Raw genomic sequence first — 10,203 nt, 5'->3', positions numbered from 1 at the left:
AGTAAATAAATTGGAGAGCAATTGAGATGGACATCCATTAATCTCTGTCCACTACATGTCCCCAACCCATGCAACCACATCACAGATACTATATACATAAAAATACAAGTAATTGAGTCAAAAATATATCAAAGTAAAAGCCCTAGAATTCCCTGCAAAAGTCCCAAAGGAGCTCACTGAGGATAAGACATCATGTACAACACTGCCATCCTCCAATCCCTGAAGCCACATGTGCCACCCTAATGGGAAAAGGAGGCCCCAAGAAAACTCTGGGGTTGTAGTAGAAAGAGGAGGAGGGGATGGAAGGGGAAAGTCATGGTTTTGCAAATGAAATTGAGGGATTCACTTTCAAAGCTGGTAAGTAGCAGGACCTGGGATCACCTAGGTAGAAGCCACCCAGCTCAAAATAGTCCTGAAAATATTCCCACTGTGAGTCTAGAAGCCATCCCCAAACTGGGGACAGGTGGTTGGAGCAGCCTTCAACACTTGTACAACCTGAGAAAACAAAAGCAGCTGACTTTTCTACTGAGCAAGAGGGCTAGGGAAGGCAGGCCAGGAAAGGGGCCCAGGGGGCAGTAGTTTTACAGATGGGTGGGGGTTCTATCGATTGCAGTATCTAAGAGTTAGCTGCCCCTCTGGTCTGGCATGGTGTCCGCGCTGTATGCATGATCCCTAACATGTCATTTCCAAGTTCAGGTTTGAGTTGAGGTTCAGGTTAGAGACAGCACACCACCTGTATCCCTAGCTGAACCCAGCACAGAGTCAATGTTTGTGGTTGAAACTCCCCTCCTCCCTACAAAGGCTATCATTACCCCATTCTAAGGATAAGTAAACCTAGAATCAGCGACGGTCAAGGCCAAGGCCAAGGCCAAAGCTCTCTCGGGGGGCCAAGCCTGGAATTCTGAGACCATGGGTAACTAACTGTTTAACACCCCCACAATCAGGCCTTGGATAAAGCTGACTGGAATCCCAGTCTTGCTCCACTGTACTGGTCATCTCTTTCATGTTCTGACTCCTCTTGGATTAATAAGCACTGTGCCCCAAAGATGACCACAACACCCCCTGGCTGGCCTTAGTTTTCACATCTGTAAAATGGGACTGGTCAGGCCCACTCCACTGGAAGAGAGTTAAAGCAGTCAACTCAAGGGCAGAGCCAAGGCAGATCAAAGCCCCCAGACAGGAGCTTTGTGAAGGCCGGGACCCAACTGAGATTTATTCAGTCACCCTCGGGCACCGTGCCTGGCACACGGGGAGGCACCCAATAAATGTTTGCTGGAGCAAGGACCAGCCCTCAATAAATAACAGCTGTTGTTGACGCGGCTAATGGAGGCGAGACAGTGGACTCTCGCCTTGTCCCATCCCCCTCTCCACCCAACTCAATTTTTGCCTCCTCTTCCATGCCCCCACCTCCTCCACCTCTTTTCAAACTCTTCTCCCCCAACCATCTCCCGCCTAACCCCTATACATGCTATTCGGTCTCCCCGCCCATCCCCCTACTGTGTGCGCCCTCTCCTCCTCCACTCTCCATCTCATTCCCCTCACCCCCGCCTTCTATCCCCGCCCCTAGCTTCCTCCCCCCCCCCTTCCCCAACACCCCATCCCAACCCCCACTCCAAATTCCTCCCCAGCATCTCCACCCGTGCCGGGCGCCCTTCGCAGGGCGGGGTAACCCGGGCTCCGGGGTCCTTGGCTCGGGTCCAGCCTGAGGCCCTGGGCGGCGGCGGCGGCGGCGGCAGCGGCGGGCGGAGTTTGGGGGTTTTTTATAACCCTGGCAAGCTGCTCAGGAAGTGAGTGCCTTCCCGCGCCCCCTCCCCCGGCCACGCCACCGCGCGCTCGCTCCCTCTCTTCCTGCGCGCTGGGCGGCGAGACTGTGCGGCCACCGTGGACCAGAGGCCCCAGGCACACAGGTACCGACGATCGGGGACCCATTTGGGCGGCGCAGTTCCCGGAGTGCAGTGACTATGAGTGACTGAGTGACTTTGTGTGTGTCGAGGACGAGATACGCTGCATGGATCCCTCTGTGTTGTGTTGGTGCGGGATGTCCCCAAGTGTGCAGGTACAGAACGCCTGTTTGGGTTGGCTCAGGTTTGGGGCAGAGGCGGGGAAGGGGAGGGGGGCGCGGAAATCGGGGTCAACTGTGAATTCAAATGGTTGTGCTTCTGCGGATTGTGTGTCCTTATGGCTGTCAGCATCTGGGAGAGACTCTGTGGGCGGATTGTTGAGGTGTGTTGAGTGTTTGCTTAAGTGAGGGTAAACTGGTGTTTGCACTCAGAAAAGTGCCTGTCCTGTGTGTGTGTGTGTGTGTGTGTGTGTGTGTTTAGATGCCAAGTGTGTCTGTCTCTGAACATTTGCATTTTTTTGGAGTGTGATTAGTGGAAATGCCTCTGTGTGTGTGTGTGTGTGTGTGTGTGTGTGTGTGTGTGTATATATGTCTGAATTTGTAGGATTTGAGTTTGTCTCTTCTTCTGTGAATGTGTAAACTTGTGGTGCACATGTGTGTGTCTCTGAGTTGGCTTTCCGTGTTAAATGAGTGTGTGTAGGCCCCTAGGCTTGTGAGTTGTCTTGGCTTGTGTGCCTCTAATGTACATATTTGTCTGGGCTTGTGAGTCGTCTGGGTGTCCATGTGGAAATATGTTTATGGATACGTAGGTTTGGGAGTATGTAGTTGTGTGTGTTTGGATTTAGTGAACCAGGCCTTCCTGCTATACAGGTGTGATTGCCCTATAGAATGTGAGTGTGTGTTTGTTTGTGTGTCTGGCTGGGACAACCACTTCTCCTCAGCTGGTCATCTAGGTCACAGTACTCTTAGGCAGGGTGTCTCCCGACTAGGGGGAGATACACTTTAATTAGCAGCTGGTTAGTGGTAATGGGGGTGGTGACCTGAACAGTCCCCTCCTCCTCAGGCCTCCTCTCTGGCTGGGCCTTTGTCTGTCTGCTCACAGCAGCCAGGCCAGATGTGCAATGCCTGGAGGAAGCCTACTGCTCCAGGGTGATGGCTGCCTATGCCTGGCCAGAGAGACTCTGTCCTCTACTGAGAACCTTCTGCTGCAGGGTTTCCCTGACAGCCTGACCTACTGAGATCTTGGTGTGGAGTACTGGTCCCTGCAGGATACCAGGAATGAGATGGAGCCATAGTTTCCAGGAGGCATTTCCTCCTCCAGCCCTTGCCCCCTCCCCCAAGCGGTGGCCTCCCTCCAGCCTGCTAGAGGAGGGGTTTGGGGGAAAGGGGCCAAACCTAGGTACACACACACACACACACACAAACACACACGCACGCACGCACATATACACACTCGTAGTGTAGGTCCTCCTCAATTGGAAGCCATCCTCAAATAGGCCTTGTCTCCTGCAGACCTGCTGACTTATCTGTGGTCTTTCCCATCTTGGGATCTGGGAGCTGTGTCATTCCTACCAGTAGTTATCACCCTGTGGGCAGGTGACTGCCCCCCACCTCCATCAGTCACTCACCCAGCAGAGTCCTTCTACCCTGCCTCTGATCCCCACCAGAGCCAGAAACACTAAATAGCCTGTGCAGTTATTGGGAGTAGTGGGGGCTCAAGAATAGAGGACTAGGGGTTGGGGTCTCAAAGGCACCACAATCGGGTTCTACCCCTAGTAGGACTAGAATGGGAAAGGGGCAGAGGTTGGGAGGCTGGGTCCACTGCCTCTCTTGCATTGAGATTGCTGGTACTTTGAGTGGAAGTGGGATAGTTAAGGCTGGAGGGGATCATGATCAGAGTCTTTTTAAAATTTAAATATATTCAAAATATATATTTACTTATATAAATGTGTACGTGTATGTTTTGGCATGAGTTTATGTGTATCATGTTTATGTAGGTGCCCATGGAGGCTAGAAGAGAGCATCAGATCCCCTGGAACTGGAGTTAGAAGTGGTTGTAATCCTTCCTAATGTGGGTGCTGGGAGTAAGAGCATTAAGCATTCCTAACTACTGAGCCGTCTCTCCTGCTGCTTGAGTGAGTTTCAGATTTAGTTGAGGTCTCCACGGAAGGAGTAGTGGGAAAGAGGCAAGAAGAAAAAGGAAGAAGGCCTTTGGGGGAGTAGGAGATGTTACTTTAGGAACTGAGACAGGATGAAGACCAAGAGGATTTTTACCAGGCCCAAGGAAGGGATCAGAAGACTCAGCAAACTTTGAACTCCAAAAACTCATCTCAAGGAACCTGGGAATCTAGCTCAATTAGTAGAGTGCTTAAGGCCTGGGTTCAATCCCCAGCCCTGCATAGACTGGGTAAGAGAATCAGAAATTCAAGTTCTTAGCTACACAAAACGTCTGTGAGGTGAACCCGGGATATGTGAGATCCTGTCTCAAAAAAAAAAAGCTCAGCTTAGGGCTGAAGATCAACCTGCCTCTTTCCCTTTGTACCCCTTAAGGCTGGGTCTCCTTGCCCAGTGCCAACTGACTGAGGAATCCATACACAAGGGTTCAACTAACAAGTTGAACTATTATACTAACAAGTGAGGCCCCCCCAGAAATGGGGGCTGAGAGGAAGACGAAAGGAACCCACCACTCAACCAAGGGAATACATTAGCCCAGCTGAACAAAACTGCAGAGTCTCAAAATATCTGTGAGAGAGCCTCCTATTACTGGAAGGACCCAAGCAGAAGTAGGGAATGTGGCTTTCTCCGCTAGCATCTTGGAGAAATTCCGGCTTCTCTCTCTGGTGCCAAACTGCCCTGTTTGGGGATTGACTCTCAGACTTGGCTGGAATGCAAAGAAAACAAGACAGTGTGTGATTAAGGGGGGGGCTTGGATTTGTACAGAAGAGGAGGTGGAGGGTGGAGACCAGAGGGCAGGGAAGGGACTTGGCACAGAGTGGTTAGCCCAAAGAAGTGTCTGCAACATACTAGCCTGGGGCAGATGCCTGAGAAACACGCCTGCTGGATCTGAGAGCAAAAGCAGAATAAAGACCAAGGCTACAGGGCAAGTGAGATGACTCAGTGGATAAAGGAGCTTGCTGCCAAGCCTGATGACCTGAGATCAATCCTCTGGCCCCACATGGTGGAAGAACCAACTCCCGAGAGTTGTCCTCTGACCTCCATACACACAAAATAAAGGAATGTAATTTTAAAAAAATTAAAGAGCAAGGCTAGGGATGTAGAATGAAGGTAAAGCCTCTGGGAATATGTGACCATGACGTGGGATGTTAACAACCTACCTATAAAAGCCAGGCATGGTGGTGCACATATTTGATTCCAGCATTAGGGAGGCAAAGGCAGGTGGATCTCTGAGTTCGAAGCCAGCCTGATCAAAAGAGTTAAGTACCAGGATAGCCAGGGCTATACAGAGAGACCTTGTCTGGAAAAATCAGAGGGAAAAAAAAAAAAGAAAACAAGGATCCAAAGCCAGATACCAAGATGATGGAGGACTTGAAGGAAACCTGGAAGATCTTAGTACCTGCCTTGATTTTAATTATGAACTGGAAATTCTCCCCGACCATCACTCCAGCTTTCAAATGACTCAGTTTTTTGTTTGGTTTCAGGGATTGGTTTGTTTGCTTGCTTTGTTTTTTAAGTTACGTTTGTTGGTTTTTGTTTGCTTGTTTTGGTGTGTGTGCATGTGTGTGTCTATGCACATATGCACTCATGTGCCACAGGCACAACTGTGGAAATCAGAGGACAACTTACAGGAGTCAGTCAGTTCTCCCTGTTCACTGTGTGGGTTTGGGAGGTTGAACTCAGGTTGTCAGGCCTGGTGGCAAGCATCCTTACCCGTTAACCCACCTTGCTGGCACTAGCTCATTTTCTCATATAGTCTAGGATCCCTTCCTTGGCCTGGGATTGGTCCCACCCACTTTTAGGTTGGGTCTTCCCACCTCAATGACCCCAATTAGTATTATACCTGACAGGCATGTTCAGAGGCCCACCTCCGGGGTAATTCTAGATCATCTACTTGAGAAGGTGGCTTCTTGCGCTGGTCCCTGTTCCCTCTGAGTGTGGACATGATGGGGAGGAGGTGGGAGATGGGAACAAATACTAAAACTATTCAGGAATCTTTTGATAGAAGTGCCTTGGTCATGGAGAGGCTGCAAGATGCCCCTTTCAGTCTGGCAAGGGGCCTTGGCACTAGCTATGCTGGGCAGTGGGACCAAGGCCCCTCCTAACTCAGTCTTTCTTCCCAGGAGACCGGTGATGCTGCCCAGACTGTGAACAGGGGAGGCAGCACTGTAGGGGCTGCCAGCAGCCGGGGCTGGGGAGAGACATGTGGACACGTAGCCCCTATGGCTTCTGCCTGCCAGATCCTCCGCTGGGCCCTTGCCCTGGGGCTGGGCCTCACATTCAAGGTCACGCATGCCTTCAGATCTCAAGGTAGGAAACATGCACTGGTAGCAATTCGAAGGGAACAAGAAACTGAGGAAGCCAGTTGGTCCTTGAGAAAAAGTCAGTGGACTAGGATTGGGGGATTCGTGGGTCCTGGGAGTGTATAGGCTGAATAGTTGGTGACCTGGATTCAGGGATGGATGAGGCCAGCGTCACTGGCTTCGGCAGCAGGGACCGATCTCAGTCTTCTGATCTCTTTACCTACAGATGAACTCCTGTCCAGTTTGGAGAGCTATGAGATTGCCTTCCCAACTCGCGTGGACCACAACGGGGCAATGCTGGCCTTCTCTCAACCTGCCCTCCGGAGGCAGCGTCGGGGTACGGGGCCCACAGCAGTGGAGTCCCGTCTATTCTACAAGGTGGCCGCACCCAGCACTCACTTCCTGCTGAATTTGACCCGCAGCCCCCGTCTACTGGCAGGGCACGTCTCCGTGGAATACTGGACACGGGAGGGCCTGGCCTGGCAGAGGGCTGCCCGAGCCCACTGCCTCTACGCTGGCCACCTGCAAGGCCAGGCTGGTAGCTCCCACGTGGCCATCAGCACCTGTGGGGGCCTGGTGAGCTGAGGATTCTGGGAAGCAGGGGGAAGTGCTCACTTCTTCTGGAAGTGATCAACAGAATGAAACAATCATAGTGGGGTGTTTTAAAAGTATTTTGAGCTGATCAGTCTTTTGAGATGCAGCTGAAGATGTACTTAAAGGAAAATGTTAAGCCTTATGTAAGGCTGAAAGTAAAGGGACATCTTTCTCAAGAAAGCAGACAAATAGCATAGCACGGTAAAGTCAGTAACAGTGGGGCCAGTGAGATGGCTCAGTGGACAAAGGCACTCGATGCCAAACCTAAAGCCTTGAGTTTGGTCCCCAGGATCCACATCTTGGCGGGCGAGAATAATTTCCTCAAGTTGTCCTCTGATCGCCACACGTGTGCTGTGGCATGTGTACACCCGCACACATCCACACACAAATAAATGTAAAAACACCTTTTTTAAGGAATTAAAAAGTTTAGGAAGGGTTGAAGGGAGGAAAGGGGAGAAATAATGAAATTGTATTTAAAAATTTTTTTAAATGTTTTTTTTCTTTCTTTCTTTTAAGGGTGGGACTGAGGAGGTGTCTCAGTTAGTAGAGTTTATACACAAAGAGTTGAATTCAGATCCCACCCTGTGCACACCTGTAAATGAAGTGCTAGGTGGTAGGCAGAGACGTGCAGATTATGGGGGGCTTCCTAGCCAACCACTCTAACCAGAAAACAGCACGCTCCAAATCCAGTAAGAGACCCTGTCTGGAGAAGATAAAGCCGAGACCTTCTCCTCATCTGGCCTGTGCACAAGTACTCAGGTTGGGCATCTCTACACAATGTGTACGTATTCACACACACACAAAGACAGAATACAAACCGGGTGTGTGGTGACACAAGCCCACAATCCCAACCACTTGGGAGGTGGAGACAGAAGTTCTGAGTCATCCCCAACGACGTAGTAAGTTTCAGGCCAGCCTGGGCTACAGAGTGAGTTCTAAGACAGCCTGGGCTACATAAGACCCCACATCAGAAAAAACAAAAAGAACCAAACAAAAGAAGGGCTGGGTATATAGTTCAGTGGTAGAATGCTTGCCTAGCATGCACAAGGTCCTAGGTTTGATTCCTAGTAATGAAAAAGGGGAAGGAAGGTATGAATTCATAGACAGAGGGTCCAGGATACCAGAGTCTGAAGTGAGCTTTCTGTCCCCACCCAGCATGGTCTGATCGTGGCAGGTGAGGAAGAGTATCTGATTGAGCCCCTGCAAGGTGGGCCCAAAGGTCGCCGTGGCCCAGAAGAGAGTGGCCCCCACGTAGTATACAAGCGTTCCTCTCTGCGTCACCCCCATCTGGACACAGCCTGTGGAGTGAGAGGTACTCCTGTGTCTTTGGGGATGGGCAGGGAGGTTATATGACATTCTTTGAGGCAAAAATAGGCAGCAGAGTTTTTCCATCACAAAGGTCAACAAGGTACTATATAATGAGGAAAGACATTGTGAAAGAACAGCAGTTAAATTCTAGAGCTTCATTCATCTGCGGGCAAGAGGCCAGAAAGGATGTAGATGATGCTGTAAGGCAGTGGAGTGACCCATCATTGCTGTAACCAGCTGTCTGTGATAGATGTTCAGTAGGGAAAACATTCCTTACCAAGAATTATTGCCAACTCACACAGTTAAGCTACAGAGTGGTCGTAGCAGACACTTAGGTGGCTGTGCAGCCAAAATACCAGGAGCTAGGAGTGAGTTCCGTGGTAGAATGTTTACTCCAGTTACACAAGGCCTTACAAAATCTGCACACAGAAGCCAGGCTGAGGAGATGGCTTGCTGAGTAAAGGCCTCGCCTTGCAAATATGAAGGCCAGGGTTTGTAAGTTCATATCCCTAGCACCCAGGTGGGTATGGCAGGCCACCTAAAACCCCAGAGCTAGGGAGACAGAGACAGGGATCCCTGGAGCAGCTGGATATTAGACTAGATGAATTAGTGAACTCTGGGCTCTAGTGAGAGACTCTGCTTCCATATATACAGTGGAGAGCAATCAAGGAAGATGCCCAGTGTCAACCTCTGGCCTCCACATGCACAACACACTCAGGCAGTCAGCTGAAGGGCATGAATATTATTCATACAATCATGTTCAAAACATGACCAGGAAGGTGGAGACGGGGATCAAGAGTTCAAGAACAAATGCTGTCTACTAGGGCTATTAGGCAGAAGAGTCACAGATAGCCTAGAGTTCTGTATGACAGTTGTAAGGCAGTTCTGTGATCTACCAGCAATAGGTGCTCAGTGGCTCTACTTTGTCTCCCAGATGAGAAACCATGGAAAGGTCGTCCATGGTGGTTGCGTACCCTGAAGCCACCACCTGCTAGGCCCCTGGGGAATGACACGGAGCGAGGCCAGCCAGGCCTGAAGCGATCAGTCAGCAGGGAGCGCTATGTGGAGACCCTGGTGGTAGCTGACAAGATGATGGTGGCCTACCACGGGCGGAGAGATGTGGAGCAGTATGTGCTGGCCATCATGAACATTGTAAGTGCCTCCCACTTCCTGGGCCTAGAGTCCTGGGGACCTGCAGGTAGCCTATAGGTGTCACACCCTCACCACTGATCTACAACCAGCGGCCAAAACAATAAAGTGGAGAGAGGGAAGAATAAGAAAAGAGGTCTGTGTAGAGTGATGGGAAGAAGCGTCATACCAAAGTTATAGGGCCAGATGCTCTAGTGGAGATGGCCTACCTGGCCTTAAATGCAGCTCTGTTCCCTTAGGTGAGTGGTTCTCAACCTTCCTAATGCTGTGACCCTTTAATATAGTTCCTCATGTTGTGGTGACACCCAGCCATAAAATTATTTCATTACTACTTCATAACTGTAATTTTGCTACTGTTATGAATCATAATGTAAATATCTGATATGTAGGACCCACAGGTTGGGAACCACTGCCTTAAGTGAGCAAGGTACTCTACCTCTCTGCCTTGTGTTAACCATCTGTAAAAACTACAGTAGACCCAGTGAACAGATAACACATTTATAACAGTACGTGGCATGCCTAATACACACAAGGCTCTGGGATCCCAAAGCTCCTAATATCTCAGCACTTGGAGGCTGAGGAAGGAGGATTGCAAGTCAGAGATGAGCCTGAGTTCATCTTTTGTACCAAAAAAACAAAAGAGCACAGGATAGCAGAGGTCATAGGAAGGCAGAGAGATGGCTCAGTGGTAAAGAGCACTTACCACAGAGGACCCAAGTTCAGTGCCCAGCACCCACATAATGGCAACTCACAACCACCAAAACTCCAGTTCCAGAGGATCCTACACCATCTTCTGGCCAACTTTGCTCACTTGCGCTCACATGTACATACTCA

The 10,203-nt window shown here is 50.2% G+C and overlaps 1 protein-coding gene across 1 annotated transcript in view; it reads left to right on the top strand.

The window, feature by feature from the left end:
* The first annotated feature begins 1,814 nt into the window (after positions 1 to 1,814).
* Positions 1,815 to 10,203, top strand: part of Adamts10 (ADAM metallopeptidase with thrombospondin type 1 motif 10) — a 30,601-nt gene continuing 22,212 nt past the window's right edge. The window contains exons 1-5 of the mRNA XM_059251932.1: positions 1,815 to 1,907; positions 6,139 to 6,325; positions 6,545 to 6,894; positions 8,068 to 8,224; positions 9,155 to 9,372. Coding sequence (XP_059107915.1) covers positions 6,238 to 6,325; positions 6,545 to 6,894; positions 8,068 to 8,224; positions 9,155 to 9,372 — 813 coding nt within the window. The 5' untranslated portion in view covers positions 1,815 to 1,907; positions 6,139 to 6,237. The remainder of the gene's footprint in view (positions 1,908 to 6,138; positions 6,326 to 6,544; positions 6,895 to 8,067; positions 8,225 to 9,154; positions 9,373 to 10,203) is intronic.

This window comes from Peromyscus eremicus, unplaced genomic scaffold, assembly GCF_949786415.1.
Source record: "Peromyscus eremicus unplaced genomic scaffold, PerEre_H2_v1 PerEre#2#chr22_unloc_1, whole genome shotgun sequence".
In the NCBI taxonomy this organism is placed as follows: Eukaryota; Metazoa; Chordata; class Mammalia; order Rodentia; family Cricetidae; genus Peromyscus; species Peromyscus eremicus.
This window is presented reverse-complemented; position numbering and strand designations above follow the sequence as displayed.